We start from the raw sequence: 19,593 nt of genomic DNA on the forward strand, positions 1-19,593 counted from the left end.
TTATTACAGTCCAATGCAATTTTTGGCAAAGTGTTTTTCCACATTTTCCATCTGCTTACCAAACATGACCTCTTGCAGGCCTACTTCTTGCTTTACCAACTTTGCCACGAACTTCGCCTCGTGACTTTTCTCTTCCACCCATCGAGGCAGCTGTCCTACCTGGAGCAGCCTTTATTCTCCATCTCGCCTGCGTTTCTTCCCGAGAGCTCCTCTTCCCCTCTGCTGGCTGCCAAGGAGAAGCACGTTTGTTGGCACCGCCTCCGAACACAGGCCTACCTGCCTCCCTTCCCCCTTTCTCTTTTAGCCACACCATCACCTGCCAAGGGCCGGTGGTGGCTGCCCCCCGTCCACCGCCTCACCCTGCTGCGGCTCCAGTCCGTTCGGGCTGAAGTTCGGGCCCGCAGCTCGCGGCGCTCGGTGCCAGCAGCAGCCCCTCGCCTGCGGCTCTCCGCGCTCCCGCCAGCCTCTCCCCCGCGCGGGCTGCGCGCAGCCTCCTCCGCGCGCCGCCAGCTGCTCTGCCGCCGCTCCTCGGGCTGCTCCCTCTCCCTGCCTCCCGGCCCTTCCCCTCGCTCCCGCAGCGGGTTTCCTGCCAGCGCCCCTACCACTCTGACCGATGTTTTGTTAACACCAGGACCGCGTCTCCTGGGTCCCAGTGTGTACGCGTGTCCACTGGACAGGGCATCTTTGGAAAGTGAGCATTTTCTTCCCTCTTCTGTATTTGACTAGAACCCGCCCCCCCCCAAAACCCTGCGCCTGGAAGGCGGTGGACGGGATTCAGGGAGACCACAGGCCGCAGGCTCGGGCGGTGGACCCCAACAAAGTTTTGGACGCTTGGGACTCCCTGTCTCAGGCTTCCCAAACTTGGTCAGCCCAGCGACCGACGTGAGCCCCCAAGCAGAGCACAGCGACCCTGGCGCTCCCTCTGATTCCCAGCGCCCCCTGACCCTGCAGGGCGGCTCGATTGAGGACGCTGGTTGCTCCCCAGGACCAGGCCTGGACCGCTCCCCAGCCCGCACCAGGGTCCGCCGCCTGAGCCCCACCCAGCCCGGCAGGGGAGGGGCGCACTGGTTTCTAGGTACAGGGCGGGGGGCGGGCGAGAGGAAAGGATGGAGCCGCCAGGTTCCCGGGTGCCTGCCTCGGGGATAAGGGGTGAGTGGGATGTAGGAGACGTGGTCCCTATCCAAGGCCCTTCTCGCGAGCGGGCTGCTTCCAGAGCGGGGTACAGCAGCGACTCCCCTTTCCGAGCTGTCTCCTTTAAGAAGCGCGCGCGCGTGTCGGGCTGTGTGTGTGCTCGTGTGCAGCTGTGTGTGCGTGTGTGTGGTTGTGTGTGTCCGTGTGTGTGCGTGTGTGTGTCCGCGCGCGCGCGCCCAGCTCCCCGAGTCGGGCAGACCCCCGGAAGGAGGAGTTATGTAGATTACGGATGAACGTTCTGGAGGGGAGCGCGGAGAGGAGGAGAGAAGCAGAGGCGAGAGGGCGCGCAGCGGAGGCCCTTCCCGCAGGAGCAGGCGGCGGCGGAGCGGGCGGAGGCGGAGGCGGAGGCGGAGGAGGGCGCGCGGGCCGGCGGGCGCTGTGAGCCGAGCCGCCGTGAACTTGGGCGCCGCGTCCGCGGGGACCGGCCCGAGGATGCTGGCCGCGGGCTGCCGCTGAGCCTGCCTCCGCCGCCTCCCGGCTGCCGCGCGCGGGCCTGCCTCCCCCTCGCCCGGCCGTGGGTGAACCTGCAGGCTCCTCGCCCACCCCGAGGACTTCTTCCGAAAGGAAACCAGGGAGGGAGGGAGAGGGAGAGAACGCAGGGGAGCCGGTCGTCCACGGAGGCACAGTTCACTATGATCTTGCTCACATTCAGCACTGGAAGACGGCTGGATTTCGTGCATCACTCGGGGGTGTTTTTCTTGCAAACCTTGCTTTGGATTGTATGTGCTGCCGTCTGCGGAGCGGAGCCGTATTTCAATGTGGAGGTAAGAGTGCGAGGCTTTCTTCCTTCCCCTTGCCGGGGCTGCTCCCTGAACCTTTCGTTCGCTGCTCGGGTCCTGGTTGCTCGGAGCCGCCGGGCTCCGCGCGTTGTTTCCTTCCAGCCGCCCAGACCCGCGTTGAGTTTCCCTGTGTCTTAGGTGATGGATGCGCGTGAGACGAGAATCCGTTATCCCGGCGGCACAAAGCACGATGCTGCGCGCTCGGAGGCGCAGTGGTGGCCGGTCCATGCCTCCCACCCGGGGCAGGGGCGAAGTCCTCCATAGAGCAGACGTGTGGCTTAATCAAGCAGCTTGAGCTGATGATGAATAAACTGCTCGGGAGATACAGAATCCATTGCTGGGCATCATGTGCCGCCTTGGTATTGTTCCTGAAATCTTTCTCCCCGTGTTTTGCGCCTAACAAAGGAGGTTACAATCAGAAGAATCTGGAGGAGAGCGTGGGAATACACGATGTGTTTAATAACATTACTTTGTGATGAAACATTTGACTAGACGGTCTTTTTCTCATTTAGACATAACTTAATACACTGTACCTAGATCTGGCTGCACAGAGGACGTGAAATCCATCTCTCTTAAGTGTCTTCTCCCTCCTCCCCCGCCGGTGGAAAATAAACGTGGCCCAGCGTGATAGTTGTGAGGTGTGTTTTTAATTTGGTTTCACACTCTCCTGGCAAAGCCGAGAGGTTTTAGACTGTCGTTTGCTTTACTTTGATAGCTTTGGGAGCAGACAGACGCAAAGCGAGAGGGAACTTGAGGATAAGGACTTGTCAGCCCTCTGCCAAAGTTCTTTTCCTGTCATCAACTCAGCACTAACGCCAGTGATGTGCAATAAATCAGGGGAACACACCGGGCTGCAACCCAGTTTACCACGTAGATGGTGGAATACTAAGGCAAGAAGAGGGTTTTAGTAAAATACACTATTTTCGATTAGATCTTATGTGTTCTGACATTTTAAAAGGATTGTGAATAAGTCTGTGAAGAATACTGTGATTTTTTTTCTTATTTTGTTGACCCTTTAAAGCTTGCTGTCATTTTCTTGGAAGTGTGTGTTTACACAATACAGGACCTGTTGCACAGCATTTGAACATGTTTCGTGTAACAGATTTATATGCAAAGTGTGCCTAATAAATGCCATGTGTGAGGGCATATTCTGAACATAACTCCGTGTTTATAGAAACTGTTTTAGGACTCCATGTAATAAGTGATGGCTGGTGGAGAAACAAAGTATTTGAAAAAGTAAAAGCCATTATCAAAAGAGTTAAAGAAGTTTACAGATGTCGAATATGGCTATGTTACACAAAAACCCCAATCTGAAAACCAAAACTGTTTAACCCTTTGAAAACTGCCACTTTGTTTTTCTGAATAAAAAGAGAGATGGGAAGGGGCTGAAAGTCCAGCCTTTTCTCGATTGCAAATTTGAACTTTTAGAATTACATGCCACAGATGGATTTTGTGTCTAACATTTAAATCAAGAGATAATTTAATGTTGAAATGAAGTAATTAGTTCATGTGCTGGAGGAATGAAAGTGGCAGGCTGTTGTCTATGATGTGATAAACAGAAGGGCCTGTGGCTTCAGACGGTGGTGGTGATGGTGGTGAGGTGGGTGTGGGAGGTGGTTGGAAGCAAGTGCTAGGTTTTATCTTCTCACTCTGAAGAGAAAGGGGGAGCCTGGGTTGACGGCCGCCTGCTCTGGGAAAGTCTTAGATTTGCTGTCCGAGATTATTGGGATACCATCAGTGTTTTGATGCTTACTAGGATTCCTTTTTGAGGCTAAACATAAATTTGATTGTATTTCTTCACAGTTTGAATGCCTCAGTCAGTTCAATCAGATATTATTATGGAAGAAAAAGTTACAATTTCACTACAAAAGAGATTTCATTTTGAATTTCCATTATCTCTTCTTCAAGGTATATGTGAAAAAATGGTTCATGGAAAAAAGAGTTATTTTCTCATTTTTAGAGTATTTAAGTTATTCCATCCATATTTATTACACAGTGCAGAGATTTAATTATGAAAGATAAGAGGCATGTGGCATCTGAGACCTTAAAGAGCTTCTTTGATACAAAGGAGATTTTTCTAATGATTTAGGGTAGATTGTGTTTCATAGTTTGTCTTATTCCCTAATAGTATTTTTTAAGCACTTGAGCATAAGCTTAGCTGGATTTATATACTTTTTTTGTGTAATGATAACCTCTTTTTTTTTTTAAATCATAAGAGTAGCTGCTAGTTAATTTAACATATTGTAAAGATCATGGGATGACAGGATATTTTCTGACATGAATTTCTGCAAGCACACCAAGTTATAGTTGGGACAAAGCTTCTTAGAGATGCTTTTTATGCTGACAACTGAGGTTGCAATGCTCTGTTCCTCTCTGAACCTCACAATCGGTGGGACCCTTGTACTTTTCATCCTTATAATTTAAGGTTTAAAAACCTATATTTTTTCCCCTGGAGGTAAGGGGGTTGGGTAGAGGGAATCATGTTAACTCTTTCCTGTCTGATTTTTAAGAGTTTAAACATCTGGAATTTTCAATGATCAGAGCAGGAGATATTTTTAATGTGCTGATGAAAGCCTGTTACAGAGGAAGAGTACATTTTGTTTGTTTGTTTTTGTTTTTAAGCAAAAAGGAACATCTCTTCCAGCTAAGAAAGGACCAGACACTACCGGGAGTAGTACTGTGGAAGAGATTCAATACATTCCTCTCCTTAAATAGCTCAGGCAGGACGCTTTTTAATGCCAGATTTTCCGTATACATGTTTAAAGATTTTTGGATATCGCCGATCTGTTTTGGGGGAGTGGGCCTTTCAGTGTGTGACCATCAGCATGGTGCAGGGGAGGTACACCGCTGATGTTGACTACAAGTCAGAGACGGCTGCCATTGGAGAGCCCCCTGAGTCAGAGGTGTTCATTGGTCAGAAGAAGTTAAATTGTTAACAAAGAATCAGGATTTAATTCTACACTCTAAAACATCATTTTGTCTCTAAAATAGTTTTCTTGTTGTAGAAGGGATTTTCATGATCCTGGGGCTCTTCTTTTTGTGAGGGGAAGGGACAGTGCGTTTTTGTCATGAAATTTGAGTATATAGTTCATGGTAGTAGAAACTTTCATCATCAACTTTGATAGTTTGTCAGATGTTAAATATATGAACAACATATTCCTTATTGTTTTTTAAACAGTAACACACATTTCTAGTGAGGAAAATTATTTTAAGCCAATTTAATAGCAAAATAAAAACTCTGATATACTAATACTCTGAGTGATGCACATATCAAAGCATAAGAAAGTGATTACTTTTTGTGACAAAAAATCTTGATAAAGCAAAAAATTGGCTATGTTGTTCCTAATTAGCAAAAAGAGAGATTCTGGATTTCAAACGGATATTTTATGACAAATACTGTGAATCATGAATGTAACCATTTCCTACATTTTTCTTTAGTATGTTTCTTTAACTGATTTAGTATGTATTCACCTTGTCAGGTTTATCTAGATCTTCCTAAAAGGTCGGAGTTTGCTTGGAGTAACTCTGTACTGTGTTTAACTTGGCAGTAATTGGTGGTGAGCCATTTCAGAGATAAAAAATCATATTTTACAGACTTCAAAATGTTATATGTTGGGGCCAATTTTTTCATATCTCTTGTCTTGTCCTTACTCACCATAATCAGCATGCATTATTTCATTTGCTCAGGGAAGGATGGTGACACCACCATCTGGTTAGCCTGATGGGTAATGGACTCTTCCAACTACATCCATAAGTCTCCATTCTAGCCGTTTATACTGGTCAACAACAGGGGCTGCGTCACCGATTCATAAAGGTTTTTATCTGCTGCAAGATTCCAAGCTTTATAAAGCATTTCAAATATGCTGGCCATTCATAATGCTCAGAAGGGCCAATAACTATGACCAGGAGACCAGAAGACTCAATAGTCCTCAGAGTCTCCACCTTCTCCTCTGTGTCACCTAACTATGCCTGTCTTTTCAGGGTTCCTGAGACAGGTTGCCCAAATCTAGAGTTATTCATGAAACCTTTACAAGTGAACGTATGCCAGCGAGGTCGGTTGTCTCTTAATACCCCCATGAGAAATCTACAGAGAACAACGGTCCAAGTCCATTCCTCTCCATACAGCTGGGTTTTCTCTTGCAGTCTCTTCTTCTCTGTGAAGTAAAGATAGAGTTGGGTTCAATAGCAGTTTTTTGATCTCTGGAGTCAGGTTAAAAGTGACAGATCTAAAGTTTCCACTTTTTCTTATTTATGCTATTTCAGGTTATTAACATAAGAAAATTTTAATGCACTTGTTCAGCAGTATAATTCTTTCCTCTGTAGTTGGATTAATCAATTATTTTATGTACGTTTATTTCACTGAGTGACCTACCCCAACTACTCAAAATGTATCTGTTCAGAATATTTGGTAAATGACCAATTAGAAATTATTTTGGAACCAAAGAAAAAAAGCCACTGAACATTTGAGTCAATTAGTTAAATTTATTCAGTGTCGAAAGAGAACGATTGATTTCTTTATGCTCCTTCAGGAGCTTTCTGACTCTTCAGCATGTATATTTCAAATTGAGAAAGTCATTTTTCATGTTACTTTCCATCACAATTTAAGTATCTGCAAATGTAATTATATCCATCAAATGGTTTTCCTGTGCAGTAGTGTAGTGATTAAGAACACATATTCTAGTGCCAGGTTGCCTGGATTCTTATCCCAGCCCTTTTACCTGCAAGTTAGTTGTTAAGCTAATAATGGACAAGTTAATTAATCTCTGTGGGCCTCCGTACATATCTGTAAAATGGGAATGCTAATGGCACCTGCCTCACAGGATTGTTTTGATGATTAAATGAATATATGTATATCATATTAGAGAGAGAAAGAGATAGGAACATGCTTTCACATGGTTAAACACTCAGTACTTTTTAGATTTCATGATTATCGGTAAAAAATAAATGCTGATTCAAAGGTAATTGGCATGATAGCATCTCATTACATAAAAGTCTATCAGGTTAGGAGATACCAGCTGGTCTAGGAAGATTTTATTTTAATACCTTTTTCATTTTCGAAAAGTGTAATATACTGAAAATCAACCAAGCTAACATCAGTACATTTTCTTCCTGTGGGTTTTTCTTAGACAGTTTAGTTCAAGAATGTGATTTTCACATTTTGTCTTGTCATCTGTTACTATCATAGAATGTCAAGTTCAGCTCACACCTTCTTTTACAAGACTGTTTGCCAAAATCTGTTCATCTTTTTAAATACTGTGGAAAATAAATAGGCCTTTATGACTCAATGAGCCTGTTTATTTGAATTGGCTCAAGGCCCAAGTGCTTCCTATCCACAGAAGGAGTAGGATTCCATGTATAACTTAGGCCAGCTCTATGTTATACCCCAAATCCAGAAGATATATATATTTTTAATTAATAGAGGAAGGAGGAGGATGGGCAGAAAAAGATATTAAAGTGTTTTCTACAATGACAAAGAATTTTTCTAGAAAACAGTGGTCTTGTCCATATAACTTTGGGAGGAGAAGATGACCAGCAGTATGGTTTAATGGAGGACAGAGGTTGAGGTTTGTCGGCTTTAATTTGGTTCTTGTACTAACATAGCTTTGTTCTGGGACAAGTCATTTCTTCAATGCCTTCATCTCTAAAAATGAGAATTGAACTAAACTGTCACTAAGGCCATTTCCAAATTTGAAATTCTAGTGTATTTAGCCTCCAGGCTTTAATTTATATAGCCAACGAGGAGAAAATGCACATATTTACCATGTAAACTTGGGGGCAACTAGATCACAGAGGTAGAGTGTTCTGATTTTTTTTTTTTTTCTGAAATGCATATCATGAAGAAGTACAGAATGTGCAACTTAAATCTAACATTTGGTATCATCTGTAGTGACACAGGGTGTTCCATTTTGGAAATAATCCTAACCTTCTGCTGAGTAGTAAAAACACTGGCAGCAAATTATATGTAATTTTAAAATCAATTTTTGGCCAAGGTAGCAAACTTTAAAAATTCAGTTTTAAAAACATGGCTTCATGTTATTTTGAAAAATATATAAGTGGTACTTTAATCATAAAGATGCAAGTTGGAATAAGATCAAAATCTGATTGTTTTGGGCGGAGGTCTCAAAATTCAAATCTATCTGTCTATAGAAATATACACATATTTTATAGTGAAATGAAATGCTTATACTGTACCTTCTTTTTGTCCATTGTGGAAAATAATTTTGGCACATGGCTCTTTGAGGGTTACTTTTGTTCTTCACAACACATTTGATTTTGAATGTGAAAAATCAGATTGCATTTGTTTTATAAAATATGCATCTTATGTGAACAGCAAAAATATTCCATGCTAAGAGGATAAAATACTGAGTAATAATATGTGTGACGCTCAGTTTTTCTTTTGGCCTCTTTTTCTTTTTCTTGGGAAAATTATTTATAGATTTTGAGGTTATTCGTGAAGCCATATTTGATTGTTGCTTCCTGTCATTTAGCACTCTGAATGCAGGCTCTTGTCTGCCTTTCACCACAGCCGTTTGGCACTGTGCATCCCTGGGTTTGGATCAGCGGACTGTCTTGATGAGCCACATGACAGAAGCTTGGCCAGCAGAGTCCGGGGAACTCCACTCTAGCCCCTAACCTTTGATTGTGACCTATGAGCGTAGTATCCGAAAGGAGGCTAGAGGGAGCCATTGAGCTATTCAAGACTCCAGCGGAGGAGGAGGACTTGGTTTAAAATCAAGGGCACTAGGTGCAATCAGATGTCTTAAAATGAATCATAGCCAATCAGAGAGAGTTTCAGGAAATCAGTGAACATGGTTCATGATTTAAGATGTGAGCTGGGTTCACTGAGAGCCACTTGGTTTCCGTGGTTACATATTTGAACTAAGGAGGAAATTAGCACTTTTTGGGGAGGGAGGAGTTTTGGGGGTGACAATATGACAAAGAATGCTATAATGCAGGACTGCTTTATATGTCTGTTGCTTTTAGGTGTGGAATAGGTCAGGAACTATATATGTAGTGACTGTAGGAGCTCTTGGTGTTCTCATTTTAACTAAAATGACTAATGAAATAATTGTGGTCTTACAGATTAGAGGTGGGATTAATTTAATTTGAATCATCCCTTTTAGATTATGTGTAGCAAAAATCCAATTTTAAAAGCTTTTGAGGCTAAAGTTATTTTGTTTTTTACTGTTTACCATATGACCTTATTGAATAAGTATTTTTCAATGAAAGTAGATTTTAAAATACAGGCTTTTCTCAATCTTCTTTTTAAAAAATATGTAAGAAATGAGCCACAAAAGTGTGAAACAGTGTTTTTTCTCTAAATAGGACGCTCAGATATGTTTTCAGTTGAGCAGCTATCATATGACCTCTAGTGGAGGGAGGGGGTGAAAAAGGCAGTCACTAACGTGTGGGGCAGGCCCACATTTAATTAAGATATTATGATATACTCACAAACATCCTTCGGATTTCTTAAAAGTTTTTAATCTTGTCAGTTGAGTGAAATGTGGATAAATGGAGTAAGCCATGGCCCCACAGACGGGGCCGCTCTCAGGAGAGAAAGACCTTAGAGAGATGTATGCAAATAACCAGATAAACTGCTCCCTGGAATGGAATTTTACAGTATTTGTTTTAGTTCAGGGGGAATAAACTGCCCCTTTTTAAGGGAGGCTGGATACCTTTATAAATGTTGTTTTCTGTCCCCAAATTGCGTGCACCTGAGGCGATGTCAGGACCGCAGCGTGTGCCTTTGCAGGCGCTGGCGGGGCCGCAGACCCTGGGTGAGGGCCCTGGGGGCGTTCTTCCGTGGGAACTGGTCACAGTTGAGTTCAGATGGTGTGTTAATAGCTCTCGTTGTGTCTGGTGATTAGATATTGAAATTAGTTTTAGGTGCTAATGTCTGTGTGTTCCTTCCCTCTCTACCTGAGACAGTTGGTGGGCACTTCCTTCTCATGGTCCTGTTTGCTTCCTCTGGTTGGGGTCTTGAGGGACTTCGTATTTTAGTTATATGGCAGGACACCAGGCTTGGAAATTGGGTAAAATTTTATGAGAATCCACCTTTCCACCCCTTCCCTCTTTCATTTCAAGGTAGAATAGATGGAACTAAGTCCCAGAATCAAATGTATGCTCAGTGATATGTATGAAATTGAGAATAAGTTTACAAAAACTCACTCCAGTTACAGATAAAACTCTTTGGAGCTCTGGGTGTTTTAATATTGCAACAGCTCTGTTGATGTAACTTACTGATAAGCGCCCGCGTGTGGATCGAGTGTAATTGTTTGTTTGTTCCATGAATGACTCAAACAAATTACTTAAGCAGTCTTTGCCTTATTTTGACTATTCATAAAGTGATTTGTGATCTTCATTGCTTGTCTGTCGCACAGGTTTGTAATGACAGCGTTGAGACAATGCCAAGGAATCTCCTTCTTTTGTAAGAATACGGTCTATCTCAGCTCCTTCATTCCCGCCAATGACCAGGAGTGTAGAAACCATTATGTGCTGGAGTTATATTCTAATTACACAAGGTCCAAGTAACCAGTAAAATGGAAATGCCTGAGTTGATTTGACTGAACACCGTATTTTAATGATAATAAAACCAGTGTTAATTGACACTGGTTGAGCATTTGCTGTGTGCCCGATGGTGTTCTAAGTGCTTCATGTATGTTAACTTGTTTACATTTCATTACAGCCTTGTGAGTTAGCGCTACTGCTTCTCTTTCACAAACAAGGGATCTGAGGCACAGAGAGGCTGAGGAACTTGCCAAGGCCACATAGATCTGATTCTCCGGAAGTGGAGTAGCCTCGATTCAAAGCAGGAGGGCTGGCCACAGAGCCAGGCTCCCAACCAAGTAAATACAAGTGAGAATTAACTTCCAGGCTTCCAGTGAGGACAATGTGATCTATTGTTCACATTTTCTGTATGCCAAACTGAAAAGAGAGAATTAATATGTGTAATGAAAATGCTGGGTCTCTCCTGGCCTAGTGTCTAACCTGGAGTAAAAACTGAATGAGCTGCTGGCGATTTGATTTGTTGATTCAAGAGTGATTATGTGGTACTCAATATAGTTTTACTCGGTTTTTTTTGGTGAGGAAAACTAGCTCTGAGCTAACATCTGATGCCAATCCTCCTCTTTTTGCTGAGGAAGATTGGCCCTGGGCTAACATCCGTGCCCATGTTCCTCTACTTTATATGTGGGACGCCGCCACAGCATGGCTTGACAAGTGTTGTGTAGTTCTGCACCCGGGATCTGAACCTGCAAACCCTGGGCTGCCGAAGTGGAGTGCGCGCACTTACCTGCTACGTCACCAGGCCAGCCCCTAGTTTTACTGTTGAATACTGTTTATAATTTTTTACTCATTAGAAAATTCCCAACTTAAATTTAATTACATATAATATTAAATGTGGCATAATCTTGAATTACAAATAATATTAAATTAATAATAATATCTCATTCCTTAACTATTTGTGACATCGCGGTTTACCATTAAATGTGATTTTCGAAGGTTTTAGGAAGATTTGATTGCGTTCTAAGATGAAAAGAATAGAACATTGTAGAACATGTGAAGGAAAACCTGTGTCAGCTCCATGTCCCAGTGCCCTGCTGGGGGAGGATGTGTGTGTACAACAGCTGCTGACGGGCGCGTTCCGTGAGTTCTGGAGTTTGTTATTTTTGTATACTGTGTCTACTGGGTAGAAGCTACAAAGGCACAGATTTTATTATTTCTAATGTATTTCTCTAATTATAATATAAAGGAGACCTTTCTCAGAGGCAGATCAGTGTGAGATGGGTCAGGGGCCTGGGAAGTTAGCGAGGGCCTTCTCAGTATTTGAGAATACAACTGATGTCTGCCTATTGTCTTTGTTATGGGGGGAATGGAAACTCCAACTTGGTGGTTGACCAAAGGATGTAAAAACGTCTTCAGTCCTTAAGATCCTGCTGTATATAGCTGTCAGGGCTCACTTATTCATTCATTAGCCTTTCAAGGGAGGACTGTTTTTAAATGAATTTACAAAGGTGAATCTAGCTGACTTTATACAATTTCTCAGCGTTAAATATCCATCCAGCTGTCTCTTACTCTAGAAGCAATATATCATAATGGCTGTGTGCAAGAGCTTCGGAAGATGCTTAGGACTCTTAGCTGTATGGCTCAGTGAAATTGAGTGAGCCGAGTTATTGACCACGTGCCCCAGTTTCCTCGTGTGTAAAATAAAGATAATAATACTCAACTCACTTGAGTTGAGTTTAATCTCACTTAATTGTGAGATTAAAAAGGTGAAAGATTATGAGTCAAGATAAGTAACAGGCTCCTGATTTCCCCTCCCCCCGGAAATAGCCAAAGACTGGACAAAATACATGAAACAAGGGTTTTCAAGTCACTGAACATCAGATAGTGAAGGAGATGGGAAGCACATGAGGGGAGGCCTCTGATTGTCTCAGTTTACCACCGTGAGAGTTTCCAGGCAACGGTACAGGGAAGGCAGGACCTGAGCGGAGCCGGGCAGGCTCCCGAGTTAAGGAGATGGAGCTGCGAGTATGAGGAGACCAAGGCGGCTAGATTCACAGGTTAGGATACGAGGAGGAGAGAGCTGCACAGAGGGAAGGCACCCGAGATCCGCAGAGAGTTCCCCTTGGGTACTCAGTTGAGAACCGATCTGCACATTCTTGGGAAGTGACTTCTGGGAACTGGGGAAAGAATCAACCAGAAGGATCAGGGAGGACAAGGCTTGGTTCTCACTCAGGGCTGGGAATAGTGCCCATCCCCATCAGCCAGGCTGGAAACCTCACCATTTACAGGCACTGTGGAGGGTACTTGGAAGCATCTTCTCCAGTAGTGGGAGGAAAGCCCAGGACTTTTCAGCCACTCTAGTTGTGCCTGAAAAGTCCTGAAAGCAAGACCTGGAAGGACCGAACTGGTTCTAAGTGACTTAATGCTTCACACAACAAAGCTTAACAAAATCTACAGGAATACAAAAACATCTAGCATCTGACAAGTTGAAATTCACAGTGTCTGGCATCCAATAAAAACATCACCACGCATGCAAAGAAGCAGAAAAACACAGCCCATGATGAGGAGAAACGTCAGTCCATCTAAACCGATCCAGAAATGACGTAGATGTCAGAATTAGCAGACAAGAATAGCAAAACAGTTATTACAACTGTGTTCTTGGTTCAAAAATTGAGATATGGAAGAACTTCTAGAGATCGAAACTACAATATGTGAAATTAAAGATACACTTGAAATTTATAGCAGATTTGACAGTACAGAAGAAAAAGAGTAGTAAAATCGAAGTTAGCAATAGAAGTTATCCAGAATGAAACAAAGTAAAGAAAATTTAAAAAGTGAACAGGACATCAGTGATATATGGGACAACTTCAAGTGGCCTCATATATGTGTAATTTGAGTCCCTGAAGGGGGAGGGGGCAGAAAGAATATTTGAAGATATCATGAGTAAAGCTTTTCCTAATTTGGTAGAAAATATATGGACTCATGGATCTAAGAAGCTCAATGAATCCCAAGTGCAAGAAACATGAGGAAAACTACACCAAGGCACGCCATATTCATATTGCTCAAATGGGTGATAAAGAGAAAATCTTAAAAGCAGACAGGGAAAAAAAACACCTTACATATAGAGGAACAAAGAAAGGATGGCAGATTTCTTGTCAGAAATATTGCAAGCAAGAAGACATTGGAGAAACATCTCAAAAGTGCCAAGAGAAAAAAAAAATAAGACTGTCAACTTGGAATTTTATACTCAGTGAAAATATCTTTCAAAAATGAAGGCAAAATAAAGATTTTTTCAGGCAGCCAGAAGCTGAAAGACTTCATCACCAGTACACCAGCACTGCATGAAATGTTCAAGGAAGTCCAGAAACTGGAGACAGCCCAAATGTCCGTCAGCATGTGCGTGGACAAATGCTGTACATCCATACAGTGGAGTGCTGCTTAGTAATGAAAAGGGAATGAACTGTTGACACGTGGTACAACGTGAATGAGTCTTAAAATAACTATGAGTGAATGACGCCAGACAAAAAACAGCACCTACTGGGATATTCCATTTACATGAAATTATAGAAAATGGACATGTAGTCCATTCCTTCCTCTGCAGGAGGAAGCAGATCAGTGTTTGCGTGGGAAATGGGGAAGAGGGTGGGAGAGTTGGGAAGGAAGGATTACAAAGAGGCAACAGGAGACTTTTGATGGTGATTGGGTATATTAATTTCCCTGTTTGTGGTGATGGTTTCATGGTATATGTCAAAACTTATCAAATTGTATATGTTAATACATGCAGTTTATTGTACAGTCATATGTCGCTTAACAATGCTACAATCTGAGAAATGCGTTATTAGGCGATTTCCTCATTGTGCGAACATCAGAGTGTACTTACACAAACCTAGATGGTGTAGCCCACTCCACACCTGGGCTCCATGGTGCTGATCTTACGGGAACACCATTGTGTATGCGGTCCATTGTTGACTGAAATAGCATTTGCAGTGTATGACTGTGTCAATCATGTCTCGATAGAGCTGTTAAAAATGATATATTGAGTATGTATTCCAGCTCTTAGTACATAGTAACCAAACGAATAAGTAAACACTGCTGATAGTTACACACACGTGGTAGCCTAATTGAGGTGGAGGAGAAGTTGCAGTCCTCTTTATAATGCTGTCCTGTAGGATTAAAATGCCTGACTCTTAAATATTAGGTTGATTAGGGCTTGGCGTTGGGCCATGTCTCACTCTGTAATATTAATTTGGGCAGTGCTATAGATTCCTGTGACTTAAAAGACCAATATGAAGAGAATTGCTAGCTTTTGTCTCCAGTGCACATCCTTCTTCTCAGCTCTAGGTTGTATTCTCTCTATTTGCCCTCACTGGGATGGTAGCTTACTGTGCCAATGCCAAACGTGTTAATCTGTCCTCCCCAGTGTTGTCCACCACTGTGCTGACACCGCCTGCCTCATGGGTGTTCATGTCCGAGGAGTGGGCACCAGTCCCCCCGCTTCCTGCCCCTCACTCACTGCTTCTAATCCCTTGTCTCTTTTCCTTCGAGGAAAGGGATACATCTTCAAACTGTTCATTACTCATGTCTGGTTGGCTGCAACCCTATTTTGAGCCTGTGTATCTCTGGTCTGGACACACTGTATCCACACACGTCCTGTGGCCTGCAATGCCCCTCATGATCAGACCCCACCCCTCTTCCTAGTCTCATAGCTCAAAGTTTATCTCCTGCTCGCTGTGATGTAACACAGTGATCCTCAAACTAAGGGCCACTGTACAGGCCTAAAAACTATTGAAAACCCCAAAGAGTTTTTATTATTATTACAGTTCTAGACAATTAAACCTGAGAAAGTTTTAGAATATTTATTTATAAATTCATTTAAAAATAACAATAATAAAGTTATGTTAACGTAGATAAAATATTATTATGAAAAATAAATTTTACAAAAAAATAGTAAAAAAAAAATGTTGTTTTACATTTTTCCAAATACCTTTTTTTTTTTTTTTTTACAAAGCAGACCTGGTTACTTTTTTTTTTTTTAATTATTTATTTATTTATTTTTTCCCCCAAAGCCCCAGTAGATAGTTGTATGTCATAGCTGCACATCCCTCTAGTTGCTGTATGTGGGACACGGCCTCAGCATGGCTGGAGAAGCGGTGCGTCAGTGCACGCCCGGGATCCGAACCCGGGCCGCCAGCAGCGGAGCACATGCACTTAACCGCTAAGCCACAGGGCGGGCCCTCCAAATACCTTTAATATCTGGCTTAACAAAAGATGGCTGGATTCTCATATTTGCTTCTGCATTCACACTTGCAATATTATGAATCATATAGCCTCTGGTAAACTCCTCTGTCAATTGCAAGCAACTGAGACTGAAAAGGCAAATAACATCGTGTTAAAATAGTTTTGACCTAGCTGACTCCTGTAAGAGTTTTAGGACTGCTGGGGGTTTCTGGACCAAACTGTGAGAACCACTGTTCTAGCAGCCGTATTGTTTTCTCTTTTCCTCTTGGATACACCAAGATCCAGGTACCGTAGGGTCTTCATCAAAACTCCTTCCCTCCCTCCCCACCCTTCTCCACAGACGTTAGTGCCCAGCAAACATTATCTGGCCTTTTCTAATTTCCATCTTCTCTCCACCAGAAAATGAATTTATTATGCATTTATAATAACCTTCTCTACTTATTCTTAAAGTATATTCCATAATTATAATCACAGAGTGTTTTATCTTACCTCAAAGTTAGATACTGACGTGTGTATGTAAGACAAAAGGCTGACTCTTAAAATTACTGTTGAAAATCCATTAAATGGCTTATTAATTGCTAAGACTTGGCCCGTGGACACTCAGAAGCCAAGTATCAACTTCTTTTGTTTCTCTGTGCCTTTGAGTCTTGGTCATCCTGTCTCAGGAACCATGTAGGCCAAACTCATATTTGCTGGGGCAGAAATTTGAGGAGACTTGAATTAAATCATTTTTCTCTCTTTCTCTCTGGAGCCTATGGTTAAATTTGGTGTATTAGAGTAGATTAAATATGTGTGCAAATAATCAGTTGTACAAAGTTTCTGTGTAATAGATTCGTCTGTGTCTCTCACTGTCAATTATAACTTTATGAGGGGATAGAGTGTATCTGCCTTGGTCAGCACTATATTCCGGGAGCCTTACACTGTCATGCGTAAAGCAGAGAGCTCAGTAGATATGCACTGAAAAAGGAGCGGATTGCATCATCCTTGTTCATCGGTGTTAGTTTCTAGCTCAACTGCTGTTTTCTTTTTTTTATTTTATTTATTATTATTATTTTTTTTTTTTGTGAGGAAGATTGGCCCTGAGCTAACATCTGCCAATCCTTCTCTCTTTTTTTTTTTTTTCCTGAGGAAGACTGGCCCTGGGCTAACATCCATGCCCATCTTCCTCCACTTTGTATGGGACGCCGCCACAGCATGGCTTGACAAGCTGTGCGTGGGTGCACACGTGGGATCCCAACTGGCGAACCCTGGGCCGCTGCAGCGGAGCGTGCGCACTTAACCGCTTGCGCCACCGGGCTGGCCCCTCAACTGCTGTTTTCTGATTCATTTAAATAGTTGTCATTTCGCTTAAGTCGTGTAGCCCATACCAGGTGAAAATATGGTGTCTGGACCTTACATCTACTCAGTTACTGTATTAAAAATATTTAATACTATATCTAATAATCAAATGTCATATTTATCTTAGTGATTAATGGTTAAATAGTGAGTAGCTTGGACTTCTGGAGTTTTTTCTAGTCATCTCCATTACGTTGCATCAGTATTTCTGGTACAAATAAGTGTTTTCTATCTTCTTTCACTAATAGAACATTGAATTAAATACCCATTGGCTTTTGCATTAAAAAAATGGTAAAATTGGTCACTTTTTTCAGAGGTGTGTATCAGAAGACCCAGGGAAAATATAAAAGGAAAATAACCTTGTTCTAGTTCAGTGACTTCAGTTGTGGTTATTACTATTAATAAACAGCAACTTCCCCAAGACAGTTTTCAGGAAAGAGCGAAAACAATTTTCCTTGTATTTTACTGGACGTCGTAAAGTATTTCAATCCCTCTTCTAGCTACATGGATGAGAAAAAAGTTGATATGCTGTCAAGTTTTGCATCTATTAACATGTAAAAGCCTAGGAGTGAATAATCACATAATAGTTTGAATTTCTTTTGAATAACTTACATTAAAATTAAATCTTGTTAAGTGTTGTAACAAGCACAATATTGAAGACCCATGAAGAATTGACTCAAGAGATGTTCAAGTTTGATGGATTTTCTCTTGTTGAATACCTACATGTTGGTGATTGGCAGGGGAAGAACAGAGAAGACACAAGGCTTTCTTCAGTCTTTCATTGATGCATGTACTGTCTCTCTGGGTTACATCTTCCTTAGAAAGAGAGGAATTGTAGCTTTCTGAATATTAAACAGTTTATTATTTGCTTTTGCATTTCACAGGAAAAATGAGTCTTCTATTATAGCATCGTATTAGGAATGAAAACTCAGTGAGTCCATTGGTTGAGGACGCCATCTACCCAAGGGTTGTACGTTCCATTCATTTTTTTAAATAATCTGGTTTTCTTTTCTTCTTGTTACTTGAGTAACTTCCAGAAATTTTCTAGACACACACACACACACACACACACACAACACACTTCATTCCTTCCTGCCTTCCTTCCTTCTTATGGAAATACCTTATTTAAGATGTTATATACATTTTTTAACGTAACAGTATACTTTGGAGAATTTTTCTTATCAGTACATTTAGAATAAGCTCATACTTGTGTGGTAACATAACTTATATGGTAATTTATTTAACTATAGACTTATTGCTAGACAAATGGTTATTTTCAAAGTTGTTTCTATTATAAACAGTAATGCACTATGCTTACTAAAGCATATGTGAATTTAACAAATAAAATTTTTGGAAATGGAATTGCTATATTAATGGCTATATTTATTTACAGTTTTGTTGGATTCTGCCAAATTGCTACCTCAAAATACATCAATGTAATATTTATCAACAATGCTTGAACATGGTTGAGTCCACACACACCTGCCAGTATTTTTAATTTTTTCCTAATCCAGTGGATGAAAATTAATTTTTATGAAAATTTAAATTAATATCAATATTTGGCATTTTGAAAATATTTTAATCCATTTATATTTTTTTAGTCCAAGGACTTCCTTTTCCAGCCATTTTTATTTTGTCTTCTCTTTGTTACTGATTTATAACAGCTCTCTATGCATTAGGAAAATGGACCTGTTCTCTGTCACGTGTGATAAAATGAATTTGCTGATATATTTTTGTTTGGCTAATTTATTTTTTCAGATTAGTCATTTATTTTATGACTTTTAGTTTTGCATCATGCGTCAAAAAGTCGCCAGCATTTCAAAACTGTTTTTAAAAATACTCATTTCTTTCTTCTTTCTTTTTCCATTTAAATCTTTGATTTATGTAAAATATTTGGTGCAGGCACTGAAGTTGGAATCTAACTCATTTTCCCCAAAATTGATTAACAGGTGCTTTAGCACTATATATTGAGTAATATGTACATCTTTTCCCTGTATCACTTAGCTTTTGTTGAGAACTAACAACTATAAAATGCAATGGCTTAAGACACATTCAATTTGATCTGATGGGTCTGTGGGTGGTCCAGGACCCTCTGTTCACATGGCTCAGCTAGGGAGGCACTGCTATGTGTATCTCATGTGCTCTTGGAACCAGAGGCAAACTGGAACGTGTTCCCTTGGGATGGCAAAAGCACTAGAAAACAAGAAGCCACATGTGATGCCTCTTAAGTCTTCACCTCGTAACCAGCACATAGACTGTTCTGACCACATTCTTTTGCCTGAAGCAAGTTGGTTACATGGCAAGGCCCAAGGTCAAGGAGCTTGGCTGTACAGGTTGTCTCTCAGGAGGCCCAGGGCAGGTGTGGATGCAGGAGAGAAGAACTGGAACCGGTAAGTAATTCAATCTATGACGTCTTCACTGATTGAAATGCTGCCTTTATCATATACTAATTTTCACATATATTTCAGCCTGTTTATGAATACAATTTTGTCCACTGATTTATGTAAATCTTCCTGGGAAAATACCAAGCTGTTTTGCTTATTTC

General features: G+C 41.7%; 1 protein-coding gene across 1 annotated transcript in view; it reads left to right on the plus strand.

Annotated features, from left to right (window-relative positions):
* The first annotated feature begins 1,491 nt into the window (after positions 1–1,491).
* MMP16 (matrix metallopeptidase 16) overlaps positions 1,492–19,593 on the plus strand; it is a 299,991-nt gene continuing 281,889 nt past the window's right edge. Inside the window, exon 1 of the mRNA XM_004441129.3 lies at positions 1,492–1,955. Coding sequence (XP_004441186.1) covers positions 1,824–1,955 — 132 coding nt within the window. The 5' untranslated portion in view covers positions 1,492–1,823. The remainder of the gene's footprint in view (positions 1,956–19,593) is intronic.

This window comes from Ceratotherium simum, chromosome 31, assembly GCF_057802395.1.
Source record: "Ceratotherium simum simum isolate JZ-2026a chromosome 31, ASM5780239v1, whole genome shotgun sequence".
Classification (NCBI taxonomy): domain Eukaryota; kingdom Metazoa; phylum Chordata; class Mammalia; order Perissodactyla; family Rhinocerotidae; genus Ceratotherium; species Ceratotherium simum.